Here is a 26,110-nt window from a genome sequence, read left to right as displayed (position 1 = left end):
AGCTCTCCTCTCTCCAGCAAGGTGGGCTCACAGGAAACCCCTAAAAATGGTTGTTTCCTGTTGCTTGCTTTCTGTCAGAGCAGAGATCGGTTTTGCCATAGCCTTACAAATACATGCGAGACAGCAGCCTCTTCGTTGTAAAGGAGCAACATAACACAATCAAAATATAATTTAACATAAAACAATTTAATTGACGATTGATGCATTCGTTCAGTCAGAAGCCCTTAAAACATTTAACACCAATGAAGATCTCAAACCAACAGCCTCCAACGATGTTTTCCTTTGAAACTGAAAAACAACCTTGGTGTCAAAAACAAGGCATTTATGTAACAAGATAAGTGTTGGAAAGCAAAGAAATATTTCAAACGTGAACTTTTATCCCAAAACTGAGAGAGTAGTCAATTAAAAAGCTCCCCCTCCCCAACAAAATCAAAAAATATTTAAATCAATTTAGAGGGGTCATAATATACATTTTCATTCCACCTGAGGTTCACTTTATAATGTTACTAACATTTCATCTTTCTTTTTTGTACATTTTGCACTCTGTGATACTTAATTAGGCCAGTTTTCACCATTTAGTTAATAAAAGTAATTAATTTAATAAAAGAATCTTCGCAAACCAGCAACAGATTTTTTTTTTTTTTTTTTTTTTTTTTACAGCTCAAATTGTACATTTTACTGAAAAGTTCAGGGGTCTTGTAAAAATAAATATCTGTCTCTCGTTTCAAATGTTGGGATCTTAACAGGATACATTTACTTTAAAAGCAATAGAATAAAATAAGACTTGATTTTGACTGTATCTTGAATAGACTTTGTCTTGCTGCACTATCAAATGTAGTTTCACTTGTATTAATGATATATTCAGTGATGCTTAAAAGGATAGATCACCCAAAAATTGAAATTGTGACATTTACTTTTGTTCAAAACGTGATTAAATACCAAAAGAAGATATTTTAAAGAATATCAGTAACCAAACAGGTGACAGTAGCCATTGACTTTCATAGTATGAAGTAAAAAAATATATATATTATGAAAGCCAATGGGGACCATCAACTCTCTGGTTACTGCCATTCTTTAAAAATATCTTCTTTTGTTTTCAACAGAAAAAAAACTCATACAGGTTTGGAACAACTTGAGGGTGAGTAAGCGATGAAAACATAATTTTTTTGGGTGAACTATCCCTTTAATTAAATTCCTCTTGTTTTAAGAGGAATTAAGATGAATATTAATAATGGGATTGTTTTTGCAGTGAATAGCACTGAGAAGCAAGTTTTAGGTTCTGACAATTACAATATATTTACATTTTTTTTAAAAATTAAATTGGTTCCTATTATAAGACCCCTTTAAATCAATTTAAAAACAACAGATTGGATACTTAGAATTTGATATGAGCACAATCACAGGGCCAGTCTCCAATTAAAGGTAATAATTAAAATATAAAAACACCTCCAAAATAACAACACACTCCTATACTGCTGCGGTGACTCTCCACAATTCTGTTTCAATCTGCAATTACAGGGTTCGCAGTGGTTGCTTCTGCAATAACAGACTTTGTCTTTAAACTGTACATAAGGTAAACATATCATTCATTAAAAAAGTATTTGTAACTTGTTTCTACCAACTGTCACTATTTCCTGGCTTTTTTTAGTAGGTCTGTGAAAACATCCAATTGCATTGGGTCCTTTCCGGCAGCTAGCTCAGGCTTGTGCTTCTCCAGCCAATCAGACGAGCGGATCTGCTGCCGCAGAGTACCAATCAGAGAGTCCAGACTCTCCGAGCGGATGTCGGATTGGCCATTTAGAATCACAGAGCTCTCATCAGCCAATGAGACGGGCTCTGCCTTAATGTGCACAGTGTCAAGTTTGGTTTGAACGCTTGAGGACTTGACTGTTTGGTCTTTGCACTCATCTATTGTCTTGGCGTCTTCCCTCCACGCTGTCCCGCTGCCGTCATCCCGTTTGTCTGTCGTCCGCTGTGTTTCAAGCATCGAAGACCCGTTCTGAAGCTCTTCTAATGCGTTTTTAATCCTCTGCACACCTGAAGAACAGTGATGTGAGAAGAATTAATGCCAATGTCAGATAGTTTGGGGTAAGCTATGCTACTTATTTAAAGGGATACTCCACTTTTTTTTGGAAATAGGCTCATTTTACAACTCCCTCAGAGTTAAACAGTTAAGTTTTACCGTTTTCGAATCCATTCAGCCGACTTTCTGATATTTAGAAGAACATCAGTAACCAGACAGTTTCTGGTCTCATTGACTTCCATAGTAGGAAAAAAATATACTATGGAAGTCAATGAGACCAGATACTGTCTCGTTTACTGATATTCTTCTAAATATCAGAAAATCGGCTGAATGGATTCGAAAACGGTAAAACTTAACTGTTTAACTCTGAGGGAGTTGTAAAATGAGCCTATTTCCAAAAAAAGTGGCGTATCGCCTTTAACCTTTTATCATATGTCTTGGAGTTTCGCAATAATATCGTATCGTGAGTCCAGTATCGTGATAAGTATCGAATCGTGACATGAGGGTATCGTTACACCTTTTTTGGAGACCTTCTTATCTTTCAAATAAAGGTCTTAAAAAAGGTCAACAGATAAATAAAAATATACAAATAAAACAAAAAGGTGAATTTTTTTTATAAATATTTGATTTACCTGAAGAATCAAAGCTGTGTCAAATACTTATACAATATAATGCTCTTATAAATACGCTTACAATACCCACTGACACATCTTACCCCACTCCCCCAAACTACATATAAGATACTCCAAGAAGACAGGTATTAAAATGGAAATGAGATCGGTCAACAAACCTAGCTGTAGTTTGTGCCGTTGATCAGTGAAGATGATTCTGAACCAGCCTGGAGACCCACAGCTGAAGGCCTGACCGCAGCTCAGCAGAACCCTGTGCTTGAGGAAACACCTCCACACAGACAGCTCCTCAGCAAACGTCTTCTCCTTCAGATACTACACACACAAAACTTGTTGAACTTTAAAGAGTTTCGATCCAGACATCTGTTCGAAAGTGCAGCGAGAGGTTATGCTGTGGTGTAAACGCCCCCTGTGAGCTCACCTTACTCAAGTCTGCCCAGATGAAGAATCCCGCGCCCCTGTTCAGGAAAGGTATGTCCAGTTTCTTCAGCTCTTCCGTCAGGAAGATGTGAGCCTCTCTTAGCCTGCGTCTGTTCTCCGGGAGGAACTCACTATTCAGCCAGTCTGGAAACATCAAGAAGTCATAGTCATTTGCTGTTGTGAATGAATCAATTCTTTTGAGTCAGATGGTACTTGACCAGATCTCCGAACGCCGTTCATTCAGTTCGTTGAACTTCATACAGTTCAGCTCACTCAGCACGTCATTTGTGGTTTGACTTATTGAGACTTATTTCCTAAGTCTGTATATGCGAAGTGAACTGTCTTCATAAAGTATCTTCTTATTAAATGGTCTGTACACTTACAAAGTTCTCAATGCTTCGTTTTGCATGTAGGGACCCTCATTGTGTTACTGTGTTAGTGTGGGGCTATTTTGAACCTTGTTAGTGGTATAAAGCAGCAATTTCTTTTTACTTAGTAAATGCCCCCAGTACTAGCGTTATACGCTAAACAGTTTTTAGAGATAAAACTCTTTAGATTCGATTATCATGAAAACAAATCTCAGAGAACGATTGACTAGGTACCGATGTTTTATTAGACCAAAGGTTCATTGTTTTCCAGAGTTCTTCTTTAATAACTAATCTTGCATTATAGACAGAAAAGAAAATATGGGAACTGTGAATCGTCCATAGATGGAAAATGTTAACAAAGCAAGGAAAAAAAAGTGTGTACCTCTATCTCGGAAAAGCTGGGCCATCTGGTATTGTGTGAGTCCCGGGACTCCGTGGAAGGCGCCTAGCTGATCCAGGGCCTGTACCAAATCTTTGTTCTCCGAGTGGACCACGCCAACTCGCATCCCTGCCATTGCAAAGTCCTATATTTGTACATAACAGAAAGTCTGAATGCAGTGCTGGAATGCCAAGAATCCGAGGAAAGCCTTTTCTGACAGTTCAAATACAGTTCATATTACCTTACTGACGCCCCACATAACATGGGTTCTCTGGGGATCTGGCAACCTGTGGAAACATTTGTGTAGTTTGTGATGATGAATACAAACACACTCAAATGTACCCTTAATAAAAGCAGCCATTATAATAAAGATTAAAATAATCCTTCAATTTTAATTTCATTTTTCAGTGAAGTAGACTTTTAAGTGGTTTGACTTGAATTCATTAACATATTCAATTTAACTTGACACCTAATGATGTATACTTCAATTTAAGCAAAGGGCATATCAGATAAATATACGCAAGACTAAGTCAATTAGAATTAACAAAACACAGAAATAATAGAGATAGTTTTACTTTATGTGAATGTCTCTCACCCATCCAAGCTGAGAACACTGTGAAAATTGTCTGTCTCGCTGAACACAGAGAGCATGTAAATTTCATCTATGATCACATGAAGCTGGTGCCTGGAGCATGCGAGAGAGAAACAATGAGTAAATGAGTGCAGTTGAGGCCAAAAATTAACATTCAAACGACATGCGTGAACACAAATGCAATTTCTCATCAATAAATGTGCAAGTTAATGAAGCATATGAAAACATTTGGAAAACAAAATGCGATCAGAGACCCAGTTAGTTAGCCAACCAAAAAATTAAAATAGATTTTTTTCAATCGTTAACTCATCCTCATGTTGTTTGAAACCTCCTGCAAAATATATAAAGTGAATAGAGCAGCATCCATGCGGTTTCATTTCTAAATGACAATGATTCGCCTGGTACTTCTTTGACCCCGCTCTCACTATTCGCTTTCATTATATGGTCAAAAAACAGCATAAACATTACTAAAAACAGTTCGGAAGTTAGGAATAAGGGCGAATAATATGATCATTTTCAATTTTGAAATCACTATCCCTAATATTTTATATTGACAAAATGTGACTGGCTTCCAGATATCAAAGATCTGAATCTGAAACACTAAGCACCGGTTCCACAGACAGGGCTTATATTAAACCACGATTAGGCCTTAGTTCAATTAGGACATTTAAGGGGCTTTAATAAATGTACCATAGAAAAAAAAACATCACTGGTTTTGCATCTTGAGACAAAACAATGACACTCTCATATTTTAAGATATGTCAGTGCAAGTTGCTTTCAGTTAAAACAGCTCGAAAATGGATTTTAGTCTGGGACTAGCTTAGGCGGTGAAACCAGGGTTAAGTGCGTTCGACATAAAGCGGTGCTGTGCAGACCAATCAGCGCATCACATCAAAGCACTGTTAAGAGCGATTAGAAAGGAGACGGCTCCACTTTACTTTGATATCATACAGACATACACTGTGCAGCGCCACTTAGAGTCAAACACACCTAATGGTTTTAGTTCAATGCTTGTGAGAAACTGCTTGAACTCACGTTTTGGCAAATTGTAGAAAGCTGGTCATCTCCTCAGACGAGTACATTTCTCCAAGTGGATTCTGGGGGTTTAACAGGATAAGGGCTTTGATGTTCAATCCCTATATAAAGAAAATACAATTTTAAGAGATCCATACATTGAATTTTAAGTGTGTATATTTGCTTGTATCTTTTAAAGCAGCACTATGCAGGATTTTCGATGTGGAGTACTTGCACTGTCGTAAATAGCACTCACGCAGAGATGTGTCTACACTCATGGCCTGATCCCCTCCCACTGTATACCGCTACCTGTTCAGTAGGATGGAAGCTGTAATGTGTGTAAATAAGGTGTGGCCCCTTTAAGAGCTGCGCCCTGTTGAACTGTCGGCAGTCTGTATTGTATGTGTCTCGAACACCGCATGTATATGGCGCCGGGTTATTTCTGTTTGATGCTCATTTTAGCAGATCTTTCTTGCCGTAAAGCAAGTTGCAAGTGTGTTTTTTCCGTTCACAGGTAACAGGGGGGCGAGATGCCCAATATTCAACTCGAAAATAGTCACAACCATTGCAATAACTCCGAAGCTATTCAGTTAAGGTAAAAAAACTGCATAGTGCTGCTTTAAGTTAAAGTGTCTTTATTAAGTATTTGAAAGGCTCCTAACTGTGTTATGGAGGTCTCCTACAATAGGTTTAAATACATTAAAAGTCAAAAAACACTTAATAATAACACAATAAACAATGCACATCACCTCATTTCTCAGAGACTGAAAATGGTTAGTTCGAAGATTCAGTCTCTATATATTCCTCCTTTCCGAGCCTACTCTGCTCTGATTGGTCAGATGACCCAGTCTGTTATGAACTTGAGATTGGTTTACCAATTACAACGAGTGTCGTAAATGAAACGGCGATTACCATATCTGAATTTCAGCTCCAGATCTTACTCAGCACTTGATACATAATGATATAAACCGTAACGACAGGGTCAATTACAATGCAAGATCTTTTGAACTGCATGCAAAGTGGATTAGCAGTGCTAAAAATTACCTTTTCGACATGTTGACAACACAAACCTAACTCTTCCAGGCTTCAGCTTCAGTGTTTGTGGGTCAAAGTAAACGTTGCTCACAGGTAGCCAATGAGAACCATAGGCTGGCATTATGCAAATGTGTTATATTATTACATACGTTTGTAACAGGAAGAGAGACTGGAATTGCTGACGACTCGTTTCGGCAGTTTAGAATCTATTCCTTCTTTTGGGAGACAATAAATGCATTTATCGTGCACTTCTTTAAAACTTTGCAGGCCGATTACATTCACAAACAGCGATATTAAACACTGCATGACAGGTAATATTCGAAAACGCATAATATGAGTACTTTAAATCAAATAACCTCTTTTTTGGCATCTTTAAGGGAGTTCTCCAGTTTCTCAACAGTTAGCTGGAAAGGTCTGACATCACTTCCTGTGAGCTGCACAAACACAAAAACAGAAAGATAAACAGAATAGCCACAGGAAACAAAAATAAAACTGAAAAGCACTATAACATGTCAGTGTTACATTATTAAATCTTACACCTGAGCTTTCGCTAAGCACCTGATTATAAAGTGGCACATGGTGTAGTATGACACCGCTGTACAAGCCTACGTCCTCCTTTATAACACCATAGAAGGGCGACGGGATGAGAATGGCATCTGTAAAGCAAGCAAAAAGGCCTTCAATTTGTATATGTGAGTTTGATGCAATGTTAAAGAAAATCATTGAAATGGAGAAGTTGAATTCATTCGGTTGAAAAAAAAAATCGACTGACAGTCCCGAAAAGTAACCGGAAAGTGCTGTGTGAATGCATAAAGCGAAACTAACATGGCAGATGCATGTGTGCAGAACTGGAGTGCAGTAAAATGAAAGTTGCAAAATGCAATCGTTTCAGGGAGTTAACGCCTGTAAGTACTTTCTGTATGAAGATATCTTACACAGAAATGGCAAAAGACTGCAGTGAGTGACGTACAGGACAGGAAACGCATCAGCAATCGGTCATGTCACCGGCCCTGATGGTTATCAACCTAATTGAATCTATTTGAACCAAACTGAACAATTACTGTCTAACCTGACAAATACAAGTGCCTGAAAGTGATTTAGAGTTGTTCACTCTGTCCCCTGTGGTTGGCAGAAGCAGAAACTAGTGTGCAAAATCCCCTAATAACTCAATACAGATTCAGTTCACATAATATAAAACAAAACAAAAGAAGTAATCCACACACCAAAGTTGTTCAAAGTCCAAGACCTATTGAGAAAATGTTAATTTACACGAGAATATTCAGTAAAACATTTTGTTTGGTGTGTGGATTCCTTCTTTTGTATATCTGTAAAACAAGCACACAATTTCAGGTAATATATTCAGACACATATGGTCACTCATTTTTGTTTAATTTTGCTCAATTTTGATTTCAATGTTTACACAATTACTAAAAAAGCTGTTTTTTTTAATAAAATAAAATATACATATTTTTTTAAAATCAATCCAAAACTGTAAATACTGTAGAAATTGTTTATCCAATGATTTCAATATATTTTGAAACACAAAGGAGAACTAACATTTTGTTATTCGGCAAGCAGATAATGCTACTGGTCTATGCTAGTCAATTTAAAATGGCTAAATATTAATGGATTAATTAGCCTGGCCAATATACACTACCATTCAAAAGTTATGGGTCCGTTCCACAATAAAAAAAAATAATAATAATAAAAAATAAATAAATTATATATATATATATATATATATATATATATATATGAAGAGTTCAGATGCAAAAGCCTCTAAATGCCATTTGAAATTTTCTTCTAAAATGACCATTTTTATCAAGCTTGTATATTTAAGTTCAGTAATTTCACTTAAATGACAACTAATAGGTAATCTTCATTGCCATTTAAGTGAAATTACTGAACTTAAATATACAAGTTTGATAAAAATGATCATTTAAGAAGAAAATTTCAAATGGCACTTAGAGGCTTTTGCATCTGAACTCTTCATATATATATATATACACACACAGCAAAATGCATTCAATTGATCAAAGTAAGGACATTTATAATGTTCCAAAAGGTTTCTATTTTAAATAAATGCGGATATTTTGGACTTTCTATTCTTTAAAAGAACTTGTATTCTATACTAGAACTTCTAGAACTATTCTAGAACTTCTCTCTATTCTTTAAAAACAAATGTTTAGCAACACAACTGTTTTCAACATTAATAAGAAATGTTTCTTGAGCAGCAAATCAGCATCTAGTATGATTTATGAACAACAAGTGACACTGAAGACTGGAGCGATGATGCTGAAAATTCAGCAATTCATTGAAAGAATAAGATTGAGAAGACAAAAAGTGCAGTTATTCTGTAGTGATCAGATGGTCTTATACCTTCTGGGTCACACAGCGTTGCTGCCAAAGCCGAGAACAGAGACCCACAACCGTTCATAACAACAACCTGCAAAACAAAAAACAAAGAAAAATGAGCTGACAGGATATCTCTTTCTAAAGAAAGAGGAAGACTAAAAGAAATAATATGGATGGTTTAATATATCATGCTGATGTGCACAAAAGCAGAAAAACACTCACATTCTCTGGTTTTAGAGGTTTGGGAGAATGGCAATAGTCTGACATGAACTTTGCAACTTCCTCTCGAAGGCTTTAGGAAAAATAATTAAAACACAAGAACATCAATACTATGAAATAAAAAGCACTTGATTTCAAGGAATTATACACAGTTTCTACACAGTTAAGGGTAATGTAAGCTTACAAACTGTGGCCTTTCCAATCGTGGTATTGTAAGAAAGCAGGGTCAATGTGAAGCATGTCAGGTCGCATCAGCTGTCGGAGAAACCAAGAATCACAAAGTGCAACAAACAATGAAAAGTGATATCCAGGCAGTGTGACAATTCTTTATATTACTATGCATGCAAAGTGAGATTTTTTTAAGGGCTTTCATTTTGTAATAGCACTTAATTATTCTTCTGAATACAATGCAAATGGCACGTGCATGTCCAAAACTTAATAGGGTGGTTGCTAGGACATTGGTATGCTGTTGCCAAGGTGCTCTGAGTGGCATTTAGCTTGATTGTATTCATGGTATGCGGTTGCTATGGTGCTCTGAGAGGCATTCTGAGAGATATTCGGTTGCTAGGGTGTTTTGGGTGGTGGCTCACTGGCTAAAAGAGCATATACCCAAGACACAATGATATTGTGATGTTACGTATAGCTCACATTCTTTCTCTAATGTAAGGGAGTGGTTACATGACACGGGTTGTGTCCAAAATCGCCCCCTGTAGCCTTAAATGGGGCACTATTTGGGGAGACAGCCATTTGTAGTCGTGTGCGAAACCAAGTGGACGTGGACGTTATAGAGCGCTAGGGTTGGGTATCGTTTGAATTTGAACGATTCTGATTCCGATTCCGATTCCTCGTTTCGATTCCGGTTCCTAACGATTCTCGATTCCGATTCTTTTAAGAGGCAGGGTCAAAAAAGTTTAGCTAACCTTGCTAACCAACGGCCTTTCTGAAGGAAATACTCCTTCTGTAAAAATACTCCTTTTGTCACAAATTTTGCATTTTGCCGAGATTTCGTTATTTTTAGAAAAGTGAAGCCACATTTTGGATTGCCGACGTAAGGTACTCATGTTCGACTCGCGTGGTTATGCCAACACTTCCGGTAGACGCTTCTTCGTTGGTGTTGTTCAGCGGTTTCTTCTTCCGCTCGGCGGACTGTGAATATCGAAACTAGGAATCGAAATTTTAACTTTTGAACGATTCCGGGAAAAACGAAAAGTTAGTCTCGGTTCCAATCGATACTCGATTCTCGATACCCAACCCTATAGAGTGCACTCGTTCAATCCCACAATGCACTGCCAAAACGAGTGTACAACCGATGTACGTTTAACAGCTAGAGAATACCCATAAATTATGCACTGTGAGTCGCGCAAAATCCTGTGGGATTCCCATTTCCGACCAGAAGATGGCGCCCGCTGCAGAATCGTCCATCCATTTTCCAAACCGCTGGTCCAATGTAGCTACAGCGTCATATCATACTGTTATAAAGCCCTTATTACATTGCTTAATTAAGGTTTAATTTATAGTTAGTTTCCATGACAGAGTTAAAGTTCAATCTTTTCGTTACTACTGGAGCTACCAGTTTGCAAAGTTTCAAATTATAAAAAAAATGTAAACAAACTACGCAAAACTTTGTCCGAATTTGTCCGCACACTCACTCGTTTACATTCATTCCCTCTAGAGAACTACATAAGTTGACTAATGGAATAGTGAATGAGGGGAAAAAGAGGGCGATTTCAGACACAAAGTTTTCAACTAAAATGTTCAGTTTATGGTCACATGGCAACATGACATCATGACTTTTGCGTAAACATACACGCCACTTTCAAGTCAAGTGGCGTTATCTATACACATTTTGAGCTATCCGCGTGTTTATAAATGCAAGTGGGGAATGGTGGGGGAAGACTCATAAATGCTATTAACCCCAGTGACGGATAGATTTTGGGACGGGGTTGAGGTAGGTCACATATTTATATATACAGTAATGTAACGTTAAGTCAACGGCATTCATAAACACGCTGAAAAGCGATTATGCGAGTTGATAGCACGCCAAAAATGGAAATACGAATTGGCGTGTCATACAAACGCAATTTCATTTACAAAGTGACATCGCCACCTCCTGGCCTGGCAGAAGAATACAACATTTTGTGTCATTTTTGAAGAAACCGTTTGAACGGGATCAGTTTGACAACGTTATCACCAGTAAGCAAATCTTATGAAACGTTTCAGTTTTTAGTACATTGTTGTCGTGTTTTAAGTTTAACAGGACTATTTACCCACTTTGTTGTTCACCAGACAAAAAAAAAAAAAATGAATGAAAAAGGATCTTCGCTAATGAATGCAAAACAAGTAAATCACATCTCTTACCCTTTTCTGTAGGAGGTCAAAGCATAGCTTGTTTTCACTGGTTCCCAAGTTTATAATGCCCTGAAATAAACAGCATCAAAAACCACAGCAAATTACCACACAGCAGAAGCTAGATAAACACACACACACACACACACACACACAAAGTGTATTAAAATGAGAAAACCACAGATTTTCCTAGAAGTCCCAAGAGACTTGTGGCCACTGCGTCAACCAAAGCAGTGCCTTTAAAAGCAAGACTTGCTTTATACAAGGCTTATAATATCTGAACAAGCGAGAACTCTCTGGCAGAGACAGAATGAACTAAGCAAGTGACTACAGATGGGTAGTTGACATGAAACGTAGTCATTTGTCTTGATCTCTAATTTAAGCAGATTTTATGAAATCATTAAATCAGACCTTACATGGAATTTCACCCTGTAATTGGAATATTGTTTTAAAAATTCATGTCAAACTGCAAGATGACTTCAAATGAACTAGTTAAAGAAAAAGATCATTAAAAATTATACCAAGAGGCCAGGAGCAGAAATGTTCTTTTGAAATTCAATTTTGAAAATATGAAATCTTCAATTAATTTAAACTAGGTATAGCCCCTCCTAACTAGTTCTTATACATTTATGATTTACTACAATGTGTGCCTGCACTGTGCAGTAAAAAGTTTGTTTTTTTTACACCTTTATATACTTGTCTATATACTAAATGTCTTTACTTTTATAAATTGAATGCATCACTGGTGTGTGTGTGTGTGTGTGTGTGTGTATATATATATATCTTACTGCCCACAAACTTTTGAAAGGTAATATATATACTCCCCTATCTATCTATCTATCTATCTATCTATCTATCTATCTATCTATCTATCTATCTATCTATCTATCTGATAACTAATCAAATCGAACATAAAAGTTAGATTACATATTTACAAACTTTTAAAGGAGTAGTTCACTTTAAAAAAAAACTTTTGCTGATTATTTACTCACCCCCATGTCATCCAAGATGTCCATGTCTTTCTTTCTTCAGTCGAAAAGAAATTAAGGTTTTTGTTGAAAACATTCCAGGATTTTCTCCATATAATGGACTTCAATGGGAACCAAACGGTTCAAGGTCCAAATGAGAGTTTCAGTGCAAACTGTTCAAAAGGGCTTTAAACGATTCCAGACGATGAATAAAGGTCTTATCAAGCAAAACGATCGCTCAATTAATAAATAAATAACAAAGTTTAAGTTTTATAAGCTCAAATGCTCGCCTTGCTCTGTTCTGTGATGAGCGTTCGTGACTCTCCTGTTCGAACTCGTTCAACAAAATGAACCAATCTTTTTTCAAGTCATTAGATAGGACTCTTATTCATGGACTGGTGTCGTTTAAAGCCCTTTGAAGCTGCACTGAAACTCTCATTTGGACCTTGAACCGCTTGGTTACCATTGAAGTCCATTATGTGGAGAAAATCCTGGAATGTTTTCATCAAAAACCTTAATTTCTTTTCAACTGACGAAAGAAAGACATGGACATCTTGGATGACATGAGGGTGAGTAAATTATCAGCAAAAGTTGTTTTAAAAGGGAACTAATCCTTTAAGTCAGATGATTTGACAGCACATACATATATAGACTATGACATTGTTATGCAAATAAAAATGCATTAAATTAAGATGTAAACTTGTAACATTTTCATTCAATTTTGAAAACACTGATAATGAATAATATTAATAAAGTGGTACTGTTTCCAAAGAGACTAACATGAGGGTTTGAATTCTCGTCGTGTTTGTTGGCCTGATACTGGTTGTAGCCTTCCTGCAGGATTCCCTGGTGCAGCAGCATGCTGTTTCCACGGCGAGACAGGTACGGGCTGTGCTGGGGTGTTCGATCACCCCAAAGCATGTTGGGTACAGCTTTGGCACTGTTGGGTATCAAGGTTTGTGAGGAGCTGGGCACAGGGGGCATTTCCCTGCTGGTGGTGGCGCTCTGGTCTTCCGTCCCACGTGCCGAGCTCAGGACCCTGGTCAACATGGACATAAGACGAAACTCATGTTCTCTCTCTTGCTTCGCTCGTCTCTCCTCTTGCTGCTCCCTCCGTTCCTCAGCCCGCGCCTCCTGCCGCATCCGGGCCTCCTCCAGAGCGAGGAAGCGCTCTTCTGCTGTCTGTTGCCAGCTTAGATACCCAGCCAGAGCGCTCGATAACTCCCCATCTCCCCCGCGAACCACCCGCCGACGTTTCCTCTGATGGAACGATCCGGAAACCCCTTCCTGATCACCATGGCTACCTCCGTCTCTCATCGCCATGGGAGCAGTTGCCGGGGATACACCTGCACCGGAGGAGCCAGTCATGTTCTGGTCACTGCAATCTGTGGTGTGATATATTAAAGAAACAAACATTAAATCAGTCCTGTTTAAAGTAAAAAAAATAATTAAGAATTAAACAATGCTCTCAAAATTCTATTAAAACGACAGTTGGTGTGATAGCGTGCCAATGCTGTCGAGAACATCTGTGGTGCTGAAAGTAAGGCAATGGATAACAAACAGTGCCAACAGCAGACAACAATTCACAATGCATATGCACTGTTAAAGAGCACCTATCATGGATTTTTGAAAATGACTTCATATGGTGTGGAATATAGCTCTAAGGGAATGAAAACATCCTGCAAAGATTTATATCTGAAAGTGCACCGTATATAAAGTTATTGTCTTTCAAAAGTGAGAGTCGACTCGGAGTCTATGAAATGAATTGTTTTTGAAACGAGTCATTAGCTGTTACATCGTGACGTAGAGAGGTCATTGGCCGCTCCCAACAACTGCGCTTAATCAAATGATCCGTTTCAGCATTGATGATGATAAATGTTTTGAGCCGCATATCAGAATACTAAAATGATTTCTGAAAAATCACATGACCCCATCACCGCAGGAAATAATTACACATTTAAAAAAACTTTATTATGATAGAAATCAATTATTTTAAATTGTAATAATATTTCACAATATAACTATTACTATTTTTTAATCAGATGAATGCATCCTTGTTAGTGTCTTTTTTTCACGAATTAATAGAATAGAGTAGAATATTATAAACTAGGGCTGTGAAACGATTAATCTCATTTAATCGCATCCAAAATAAAAGTTTGTGTTTACATAATATATGTGTGTAGTGTGTATAATTATTTTGTATTGTATTTGTATTGCATGTATATACTTTATATATATATATTTATACAAAATTAATATTATTCATAAATATAAATATTTGATATATTAATAACATTTTTTTTCTTGAATATATACATGCATGTGTGTGTATTTATATATACAAAATAATTATACACAATACACATACACATGTAAACACAAACTTTTATTTTGGATGCGCTTAATCGTTTCACAGCCCTAGTAGTAGGTCAATTACATAACATGCCACCTATCAGACCTACTGCCTTCTCAAATAACCCTTATTATTGAGTCACACTCATTTATATCTTTCTATATGCATTATGCAACAAGTGCCTGTGTATACACTACATCACGCAGATGATGTTTGGTTGCTTTTGCACTGTAATCCCTGAATCGCGCATCCATACACATCCATGTTTGTTTATCTATTCATCGACAGATTGTTTATGATACCTGAGGGGGAACAGATGACGTGCGTGTTTCCCTGCTCTCCGTCCATCTCAGCGTGTTCGTCTGTGTTTGGACCGGCGTTTTTGTGTTCAGCACCGGCTTCATCCTCCTCATCAACAGGTCCGAACTCGTAGAGCATCTCGGGAGGGCCCGCCGCTTCATCATCCGAGCTCATCACCTCCGTCTTGATCTCCAGGATGTCACCTGCCCGGGGCGGGTTAGTCTCTGACCCCTGCAGTCCGATCACCTGGTTCGCGACCGAACCGCTCCACAAAGGCAGGGTAGAACCCGAGGTTGCGGCTGATCGGTTACTCTGAGCCCTCTCCATCAGCTCGTAATACCTCGCGGATCTCAAAGTCTTCTGTTTGTACTCAAGCTTCAACTTTTTGATCTTCTCCCTGCATTGGTCCCCGGTCCGGTTGATGCCCTTCTGCCGCAGAGTGCTGGCGATTCTGTTGAACACATGCTGGTTTCTGAGACAGGTTACCAGCTCGGTTTGGACCGGCACGTCCGACCAGATCTGCAGCAGCTCCAGTACCTCTGGTTCGGACCAGTTGCTGCCGCGTTCGTACTTTTTACCGTACACGTGAATCAAATGCATCGCAGCACTATAAATAAAGCTACAGTGTTATATTTATAGATTGCTGCAAATATGTTCACGCATTGGTACAGCACCGCGTTAACGTGACTAAAAGCAGATGCATTAAATTATTAAAACTCCAACGTGTGCTACTGTAATCAATCATCTAAAACGAGCACTGGTAACCTACTTTACCCAGACCGGAACCAGATTCCTTTACTTTCTAAAACAGTCTTGATGCATTTTCAGCTCGATGCTTTTGTTCTTTATTCAAACAAGTCGTGATACATCCGGGTTCACGGCACATGCGTGCTGTCCTTATTCCGGGATAAATTTGGACCGTGACAACAAAGAACGGCGCTGCGCATGCGCTGAAAGAGGCCCATTGAGGAGACTCACTTGTTGCTCGGGCGCGCCATCTAGTGCTGACATTAGCATTTTGAGCCATTTCGAGATATTTATTCACATTTACTTATAAGTGAGGAGGTGTGTTATTGACATTTGTGAATATTATTGTATTAGACAACAAAAATGCATATGTTATAATGACAATTAAACTATTTTTCCTCATTTTTTCTCCTAATTTCTTTATTTTTTTAGTATAATCTGGATGTATTAATATTATATTAACCTTACAAAGATTAATATTGTAATAAATATAATGCTTTTTGTTAGTTAATGTTTGTTAATTAATGGGACATTATTGTAAAATAGCTACTGAATGTTTTCTTATGGTGATTTTTATTATTGCAGTATTAGTCCTATTACTACCAGAATAAATAAATGTATTAAAACAAATGTGATGATGTATCAATAATTTAAAATTAAAATTGTAAGAGAGACATACCTTAATTGTTGTGCCTCTGCCTGTGAAATATTAAATTTGTTTTTCACTTCCTTTTCTAAAAGAGATTGAAAGTGTGATGTAATTAAAGCATGGTTTACTATTTTAAGGGAGCTGCAGTAACCTGAGCAGCCCTTTTCATTTATTTTGTTAAAATATGCTATTTATTTTGTTGAGATTCATAATAATAATAAAACTAATAATACAATTATTCATTTGATACCTGGGGCATTTCACTCCTTGATTATATGAACTATAATAAGCCTGTGCATTTGCATTCATTCTTCATTTACATTTTTGTGATAACTTTGGCAATTAAAAAGAATAATAAAAAAGAGCTGCAGGGACTAATAAAATCAGCTTAGCAGGAGTAGAGGAGGGTCAGCAAAGAGGAATCCTTAAGTTTTCATTCATGACTTGCATGTTACTGCTTTTGGAGTAACAAATATTGGTAATTAACTGTTCAAACATAATCAAAATCATAATTATAATCAAAAATCGATTCTGATGATTACATGTAGCACTTGTTCCACATTGAGAATGATCCATATATATATATATATATATATATATATATATAATCATTTACTTATACCCTCAAGTTTATGATTCACAATTCACTTTCATTGTTTGAAAAATACTCCCAAAAGTTCCAAACATTCCCAACATCCCAAAGAAAATAAGTCAACAAACAAAGATGGGTAAATAATGGCAAACATTTCATTGTCAGAAGAATGTTAATTTTTGGTTGAACTCTTTAAGAATTGCATTTCGTCGCTAAATACGTGTCATTGCATTGAAAGAGCTTTGCGGTGAGGTATAATAATAATTATTTTATTAAAACAGTGTGTCTGAATCCTGCAGATGGAGCCCGTGAATAGCAGACCACGATTAGTCCAGAAGCCTCATACCATGACGTACTTCCTGGGAATTGTAGGCCATTTGTGATTACTAGAGATTTGTGTACGGATGTATCCCGTTATTTCTATACAACAATAAAGCAGACTCGACCGATGACACATGACACCGTCACAGAGGTTTTCATTTCAACTGCAAACATTTAGATAATAAGTATAGCACGGAGATGAGACACATTATTTATAAATAATTAAAATAACGGACTACATTACAGGAAGACGCGCGCACTGTTGAAAGTTTCATCGATCTGCGCGCGCTCGCCGCGTGATGCTGAGTTGAGTTCGCGGGGTGTCGCGCGAGCATACTCCGTTATGGTTTTTCAGTGGATTTACTTAAACATTTCTGTCGTGAATGGAGTTCATTCCGGAGCTGTATAGAGAAATGTGAGCCCGTTACCGGATTCCGAGGCTGTGTTGAAGCGCAATGACAGCTCGGTCTGTGCTCGAGGAGGGGTCAACGGTCTCATTTCTGAGGTAAATGACAGTTCGTGTGTCGTCTTTATTTACGTTAATCTAATACAAACGGGAAACTGAGGTGAAGTTAATGGTAAGAAAGTTTTGATTTATTGAATTTCTACCATAGTAACATTAAGATTTTACGTTGTCGTCCAACTTCTGAGAGACATTTATTACAATTTGAGCGAAATAATTTGTGGGTTTAAAAAAACAAAACATTTGTATTCATTCGTACAGTCTATTTGTGTTTTTGCGAGTTGCAAGACAAATCGACCGTTAAGTTTTGCCTTAACGTAACGTTACACATTTTGTTAAACTGGTCTGATATGCATTATTTTGTAATGTCAAAACAGGTGACTGAAAAAGATAACGTTACTTCTCTCATAAATGATGATTCGGTCATCCTACTCACCCGAAATAATGTTGTTCCAAACCAATTGCCTATCATGACTTTTTTCCCCCCTCAGTAAGACAAAAGGAGGAGATGCTCGGCACAGTAATGGTCACCGTTCACTTTCATTGCTCCTGTTTCCCATAATATGAATGGTGACTGCCTTTTTTTGTCTTCCACGAAAGAAAGAAAGTCATTCTAGCACATAACAATATTTTAAACTGACTCAAAATCCTTCAAAGATTTATCATATTGCACGCCCAGTGCTTTCAGCGTAATTGAATGATTTCCGTTGGTCTGACTGATTTACGGTCCACGCGAGCACCTTTTAACCCGTGAACCCAATGAAAATTCATAGCGTTCAGTGCAATACATAAATGCAGTGTTGAGCTATTATCTCGTGTAGTTCATATGATGACTGTGATGATCCTCAGAATGTAATGGCATTATTATTAAGTGTCTTTTGACCTCGAAACATTCATTCTTTTTGGTTTGATTATTAAACCTGTTTTGTTTGTTTTTTTACCCACAGGGCTTTTTTTTTTAGGACAGGCAGTGTGGTCATTTTCTGTATTGGTCCACAAAAGAGAGGAAAGAAAGAGGTAGAGATAAACAGTATTTGTTCGCTGTCTGTCACTCTCTAATGAGTGACTAAGCCCCTTGGTTCCTGCCCTTTCCAAGCCATCATGGATCATTAAAGATTTAGTTGTAGTTTGTTTTTGTGAGGAGTTATTAAGGTATAGTAATTACTGTTCTTTCTTCCCCAGAGATTACACTATAAAAATTTGGCCTTCCTAGCCAGCATACAGTAGCATTGCCCAGGACTTCGCCTCTTGCAAGCATGCAATCTGTCAGATCCTCAGAGACAGTTAGACAATCATACTCTCCATTCGACTCTTTAATGGGAGCTCAGAGTCATTAAATATGAAAAATAAGCCATTTGAAGTGTTGATCGACATTGATGGCCCGACCTCCAAAATGTTCTACATGACTGGCTTTGCATTTGAATGTCATTTTGGCTTTGTGGCCTGTTGAAGCACCACGGGAATTCATGATTTACTGGAAATGCACAAATGTTCAGTTATAGGAAGGCTGTTGATAACCAATTATTGTGATTGTTTCTGGTCAGTGTTGCGGTTGCGATGCAATTACCAGAATTCCCTCTGGACTGGTTCCACGTTCTGCTTGTAAGCTAAAAAAAAGTGGTTTTCTGTGTTATTTCCAACACACAAAGCAACACAAAGATCTTGTCAGACGAAGAAAGGACAAGCCACAAGCCCTCTTTGTGTGTCAGAACAGCAACAGGAATCAACAGCCTTTCTGTCACATCTTACATATGTTGTGCTCTGAATGTGAGCCCTTCCTTACCTCCAACATTTATCCATTAGAAGATGCTTTCTCAAGTGGCAGCATTATTAAATTAGTCTTGTCAAGACAGGCGAAAGATTGAATAAGGGGGATGGTTAATCTGAAAGGGAGTTATTTGACAATGCTGATAATGGCTTATGTTTAAGAGTGCTAGAGGCTGCGAATAATTTTCCAAGAGCTGACCTCTTATCCATTACCTTTTGTAGACTTGTCTGCTGCTAATTGACCCAGTCTGCTTAAAAGATATATTGTGGTGCGCGATATATCGGCCGCCGATATAATATCGGCCGATATGGTCAATTTTTTACACATCGGTATCGTTCTGATGTCAAAATAGGAGATGGTTCTCACTGCGGAACATGAAATCCCCAGGGAGGAGTCGGATCCAGATCCAACTCATCCCACCTTATATACACCTAAACCTACCCAACTCCGCCCCCAATCCCTAAACCCAGACCTGATCCTACCCATCTCCACCCCTTGGATCTTGATCCGACTCCTCCCCGTGGATCTCATGTTCTGCATTGAGGTGCTACTGCAAAATAGGTTAATCCTCCACCGATCTACCAATCACGGAGTCAGTAGTGTTGCAGCATCCGGGTTGCCAGCACTAGTTACCACAGCTGAAGCTACAAACGTGTCGGATAAAAAAAAAAAGTTGAATCCTGCAGCGCATCTGGCAACCTCGAGTCCGGGGGGAAGGGGATACACCGCTCTACAGTAATTTGAAAGTGATTGCAGTACCAGTTTTGGCCACAATCTTACAGCTCCTTTAATGAATTGAGTTGAGTATCTTTGAGTGTACACAATGGTAAAAGGTCGGAAGGCCGAAGTTTTTTTTATGCCAATGTTTGTGAACTGTGCTAAAATAAAGGCAACGTTATTTTAGCACAATTCACAACTCTAAAAAGTTCCGTTATTGACGCGTCCGATTCGCGAACTAATGACTCTTCTGAACCGATTCACTTTAATGAATGGTTAAAACAACTGATCTGTCCAACACTGAACTCAAGAGACATAAATCGGAAACACTTTACAATAAGGTTCTATTTATTGAAGTCTATTAGTTCTAATACATTACTAATGTATTACATTAATTCTAATAATATTTGTTTGTACGGATTTACTCCATGACAAAACAGCCCCAGTCATTCTCGAATGATTCATTCAAGTCTATTCAAGTCATCTGCTGAAATAGTTTTTATATTGCAGAAAAATAAAATATCGCAATGCCATTTTTTTTTACCAATATCATGCAGCCCTAATCCTCGCTATGCGTTTTCTATACAGAGATATCGGCATTGGTAAATAACAGTATCGGCCATAACAGCAATATTAATATCGGTATCGGCCACAATTTTCACATCGGTGCATCACTAGTTCAAACAATCGATTAGGTTTAGATATGACAAGCATTGCTTTATCTGTTACTGTAAAACGTGCCGTGCAGGTACAGTATCTCTCTCTCTCTCTCTCTCTCTCTCTCTCTCATTTTCTGTGCTTGCGGAGGTGTGACATTCACAGGTTTCATCAGTAAGACACACATGGTTTTCTCCTCTTTCCTCTCCAGCTCACTGCACTGTGCCAGCCCTTAATGAGCTCTGTAATGCAGATTTTAGACGTGACGATTTGTTTGTTTCTTCAGCAGGCCTTTTACCAAGATCCTCACTTCTTCCTACCAGGAGCTGCTATTTAAATGCTAAACTCTGCATTGTAGCCGTCATACTCAGGAATTGTTTTGCTAATGGCATTCTCTTGTTTTAAATGACATTGTGCAGGTTGGCGATATAATTTTAACACTATTCCTAGACATCATGTGTCATGCCTTTACTCTAGCAGGAAAATACTATGAATTTCCACACTTGCTTTCTTTGAAAGCACACGCCAGGCTGTATTGTTCATACTCTGTTTAGATGGTGTCTGGGGTTATACACCAAGCCCTGAGCCAAGCTTTGAGCTCATTTACACAGTCAGCAAGAACTGAGCTGTCTCTAAGGAGCTGCTCAACTCTCACGGGACTCCCTCTTCCTGTCGGAGAGCTTCTCTGATGGATGGTGCAATACTCAAGCTACATGGCCATCATCCCAATGTATATGTCAAACCTTGATAAAACACATTCTGTCTTTCGCAGACCCTGACTGCTGTTCCTATTCCTAAAATGTTCTTCTGGTAGGAGAATTCAAGGGCGTTCTAAAAGTAGTCCATGCTTATACTGTATATGCTGCGTCCTTTTGCAAAAGCATGTGAAAAAAACTACAAAGTTTGCTAGGACAAAAAGACCATTAATCGCGCGATAAAAAAATTAACGCCGTTAAAATGGGTTTGCGTAAACACCGTTAACAACGCGCTAAACTGACAGCCCTAATATATACGTATATGTGTGTGTGTGTGTGTGTGTGTGTGTGTGTGATGCGATCTGGAAAAACCCGTCGGAAGTCACGCTGGTACGTTTTCAGTAAGGTCTAAATATAGATTGAATGTCAGTTTTTTTGCCAAAATTGGGTTTTTATTAAATTATTATTCTATAACATCTTGTTTATCATCTCTGAATATATCTTGGGAATATAATTCACTAGTTTAGAGCAGAAAAATAGCGATTTATAATGGCCAGCTGAAGACTTTGTTTTTCTTTAAGAACACGCAAGCGGAGCGGAGGGGCAAAAAACAATATCTCCCGTTTAGCTCTCCAACTCTTAACACTACAAAGACAGTTCACCTATCAAAATAAATCACATAACAGAATAAAGTCCAGTCCTGGGTGAACTACAACAGCCCACAAGTTTTTATTTATTTATTTTTATCCAGCGTTATCGTGTGGTGTGATGTGGAGCACAAGAGAACAACAAAGTTTGAAGCTGTTGGTTTAAAAGACCTTGTTCGCCTCTCAATCATCCAATTTCAAAACGGTTTTCATAGGTTGAATTTTGAGTTTTCGAATGATACCTAATCTATGATGATTACTAAAATATGTGATATGAAAAAAAGGCAATAAAAAAGGGAGTACGAGGACGTGACCGTTAATTAATGTCAATGTCACCTTTATTTATATAGCACTATTAAAATAACACAAGTTGACCAATGTGCTTTACATTATAAATATACTGTATATATATATATATATATATATATATATATATATATAATGAAACCTGTTTTTCTCAAAATTCCATTTCTGAAAATCATAGCGATCAGCCGACTTCAGATAACCATAACTTTTGTTACAAATGATAAAAGAAATAAAAACCGATTTGAAAAGGGCTTAAGCCCAGCTTTAATAAGGTCTGAAAACCTGCAATATGTCAAATTTCACCATGTGGTGGTTTTTCCCAGATCGCATCACATATATATTATATATTATTATTATTAAGTCATACTATAGTTTTGAGAACAACATTAATTTGATTTCTATGTAAGCAACTGATTTAAAAGTTCATTAATCCAGTTCAGAAGAATAATTTGTTGACAAAAACTACTTTGTATTAACATGCCAGAGCTAGTTTTCAGTGAATAATTATTTGAATTTCTGTGATCTATATCTCACACACTGCTATTAAATGGCTTTAAAAATTTGGAATACAGATCACTCTACTTTTATGATACTTTCATGGTGCTTTTATGTATATAAAAGCTTTATTTTCCCTTGTAATTGCATGAAAGAGCACAGAAAACACTGCACATTTTTCTTTTCCAGAAGAAGGAAAAAGCTCAGGTTTGGAATGACGAGGGGGAGGAAATGATGACAGGATTTAATTTTCAACATCATAGTGAACTTGCTCTAGATACAAGCATATAGCAAGTGCGTACAAGTTGTGAAACGCACATTCTCCATGTCCTACAAAATGTCGTTGGTATCCCAGTTTCCCTTTGTGTAGTGCTATCAATAGCACTCAAGACACCTTTATGAAAATTTATGACTCGCCACGGTCCCTCTGAGGATGTTTTCTGACAGAACAGTTATGTTTAGATAACCTGAGCTTTATAGAAAAGATGGGCCTCATGGTGCGCTAGTATTTCTTTTCTGATACTCTGTCTTATCTTCTCCAGGTTATTACAGTGCTGAATTTACAGTGCAGCCCACAGATGCATTAGAAAACAAACTCCATCTAGAAGACCAGAAGGCTCAGAGACTAAGCACTCCTGTTCATGGAGGGCCGCTGGACCCTGCCGCTGTTTCTGGGGGCGTACCTGTTCCTCCTGGCTTCTGAGGTACGCTTGATTACAGGCCAAGGCATCTACACCAACACGTGGGCCGTCCACATCGAAGGGGGAGCCGAGGAGGCTGAGAGGATTGCAAAGAAACATGGATTCGTCAGTCATGGGCAGGTGAGTGCTATCAATGCTTTATCAAAGATTCATCTCCTGTTTCTTGTGAGAGTTGCTATGTTTGTGTATGTGGACATAATGCTGCATGAGGTTTATAGCGATGTTCCAGTACATCACTCACCTTCTTACTGTCAAGCTCTGTTGCTTTACACAAGAAGAATACAAATTTGCACAAATACACACCCACACACATACTCACACAATCGCGATGGCCCCTTCAAGAAGTCCTTGTAGATGCTTGTCGAGTCGCCTTTCCCTTGCATCTGTCACTGACTGTTCAAATCTTTAGAATGGAGATGCGTCAGCTGTGATTGGGGAAATTAATTTCGGCTTATGTTGTATTCTTTTTCCCTGCTGCCCGCATTGTCTCATTTGTGTCGCCAGATGTTCCCTCTTCTGTTGTTGTGGTATTAAACGCTTAGCTGGGAGACGAAAGCAGGAATGTGTCTGACAGCTGAAACATTGTATGTGAATTAATCCCTGTGAGTGCAATGCCCTCTGAGCTCGCTGTGAGGAGTCTGTGAATAGCACATGTGGGAGGACAGGAGTGGAAAGAGCTGCCAAAATTAAGCTCGCCTCTCCCTTCTTCTTCTCCTCTCCTTTCTCCTTCCCTCTCACATTTACCCAACTGTAAATCAGACCATAAACAATAAACACATCTAACCCTGCTGAAATCCCAGTGTTTCCCCTAGAAATTATTTCAGCAGCGGTGCTGTGGGCCATTAGTACTTGGTGTGTTAATGTAATGTAAGTATTGCATGTCCGTTATGGCTTGTTCAATATGCAGTGAACATAGCCAAAGTTTAGAGATGGCAAAATTACTCACTTCCCGTACTCAAGTAGAAAAGTAGACGTACTGATTCAACTTCTTTACTCAAGTAAAAGTAACAAAGTACAGTAAAGTATAAAAGTAAAAGTCCTGCAAATGACAACCATTTTTATGCAATATTTACACTGCCCTATTCAGGCAGATACATGTATATGATTTTTAAGCAATATTTGGACATTAATATAATGAAAAGTATTATTCATAGGCATTATCTAGTTTAGACAGTGATAAATTTTGAAAAATAAAACTTGACATGTTTAAATATCTGATCCTCCTGCTGTTACGAAAGACAATGTTGGCGGTTTATTGCGGTTTATTCTATTTTAATGTGATAAAAACACTAAATAATAATTTGACTATGTATTGGTATGTAATTTACGGGTATGTAAGGTGCTGGAAAGCTTTAAAATGGACCTTGAAAGTGCTTGAATATGACCTTGGAAAAGGTGTACGTACCCTGTTACTTGCCCTGCCAACATTTTCACTGGCCTCACCACAAAATGATCAGTTCTTATTTTTATCATGTACCTTTTTATAGAAATAATAATATTTGTAATAAATGTTTTTTTCAAAAATAAATTTTTCGCAGTAATGTGGCTCCATAAAATACACACAAATACACACAAAATTGTTAAAATGTCTGTCTTGGCGGGTATCCTCATTAACACAGTTGGTTTATTAGTATTGGGCGATGTTCTCCACGGATAGCTCAAAATGCGTAGAGATAACTCTTGAAAGTGACTTGAAAGTGAAACTTGACTCGAAAGTGGCGTGTATGTTTACGCAAGTCATGATGTCAAGTTGGTCTATCACAAGTCGCCTCTCTAATATAAACTGATAGAGCTGAACATATTAAGTCACTAATTTTTGACCAATACAAACCAGCGAGTCTGATCACACATCTAAGAGCAGTAGCAGTTTTAATTCCTCTGTTTTATGCAGTGTCAGAAGTCAACCAAACACATTAAAATAACTATTCTGGTGGAACCTCAATTATTCCTCTGATCCAAAGTCATGATATTGTTTTAAAACGGCATATGTCGCATGAAAAAAAGAAATAATTGGTGTCCGATCAGTAGGGAAGGGCTCCGCCTATTAATAGAAGCATGTGAATGTAAAAGTTTCCATTGGAAGAATCTCACATTAATGATTATGTGTGTGTGTGGGGTGACAAAAGGTAAACAGTGCCCTACAGTGCCAGTGAAAATTAATGTGAGCAAATCTCGCAATTTGTTTTATGCACACCACAAAAAATTGCGCACTTGTGTATATAATACCTTCAGGGTAAAAATGTGTTATTATTTAGTTGTTGGTCAGAGTACACTAGGGCTGTCAACTTTAGTCGTTTAGTCGACTAATCGGTCGATGCCGTCGTGGTCGACTGACATTCTTATTGGTCGAC

General features: G+C 37.8%; 2 protein-coding genes across 2 annotated transcripts in view; one reads left to right on the top strand and one right to left on the bottom strand.

The window, feature by feature from the left end:
* Positions 1 to 165: 165 nt before the first annotated feature.
* Positions 166 to 16,001, bottom strand: accs (1-aminocyclopropane-1-carboxylate synthase homolog (inactive)). Its single transcript, XM_039657019.2, has 15 exons — positions 15,004 to 16,001; positions 13,129 to 13,733; positions 11,393 to 11,452; positions 9,219 to 9,289; positions 9,038 to 9,107; positions 8,840 to 8,906; positions 7,019 to 7,116; positions 6,817 to 6,894; positions 5,447 to 5,547; positions 4,415 to 4,504; positions 4,061 to 4,106; positions 3,823 to 3,964; positions 3,074 to 3,216; positions 2,814 to 2,967; positions 166 to 2,037 (listed from the first exon to the last, which is right to left on the bottom strand). Exons 1-15 carry the CDS (start codon positions 15,599 to 15,601, stop codon positions 1,628 to 1,630), a joined length of 2,733 nt encoding a protein of 910 aa, XP_039512953.2. The 5' UTR covers positions 15,602 to 16,001; the 3' UTR covers positions 166 to 1,627.
* Positions 16,002 to 17,365: 1,364 nt separating this feature from the next.
* The window catches only part of furinb (furin, paired basic amino acid cleaving enzyme b), an 82,973-nt gene continuing 74,228 nt past the window's right edge, over positions 17,366 to 26,110 (top strand). Inside the window, exons 1-2 of the mRNA XM_039656906.2 lie at positions 17,366 to 17,815; positions 23,601 to 23,879. Coding sequence (XP_039512840.2) covers positions 23,700 to 23,879 — 180 coding nt within the window. The 5' untranslated portion in view covers positions 17,366 to 17,815; positions 23,601 to 23,699. The remainder of the gene's footprint in view (positions 17,816 to 23,600; positions 23,880 to 26,110) is intronic.

This window comes from Pimephales promelas, chromosome 25 (genome assembly GCF_988280905.1).
Source record: "Pimephales promelas chromosome 25, fPimPro1.hap1.1, whole genome shotgun sequence".
Taxonomy (NCBI): Eukaryota; Metazoa; Chordata; class Actinopteri; order Cypriniformes; family Leuciscidae; genus Pimephales; species Pimephales promelas.
This window is presented reverse-complemented; position numbering and strand designations above follow the sequence as displayed.

Excerpts from the sequence above, each read along its gene's own strand:
- accs (XM_039657019.2), bottom strand. The coding sequence starts at position 15,601 with ATGCATTTGATTCACGTGTACGGTAAAAAGTACGAACGCGGCAGCAAC. Across the intron at positions 8,907-9,037 it reads AACCTCTAAAACCAGAGAAT|GTTGTTGTTATGAACGGTTG; the intron begins GTGAGTGTTTTT and ends TTTGTTTTGCAG. Across the intron at positions 4,505-5,446 it reads TTTCTACAATTTGCCAAAAC|GCACCAGCTTCATGTGATCA; the intron begins GTGAGTTCAAGC and ends CGCATGCTCCAG.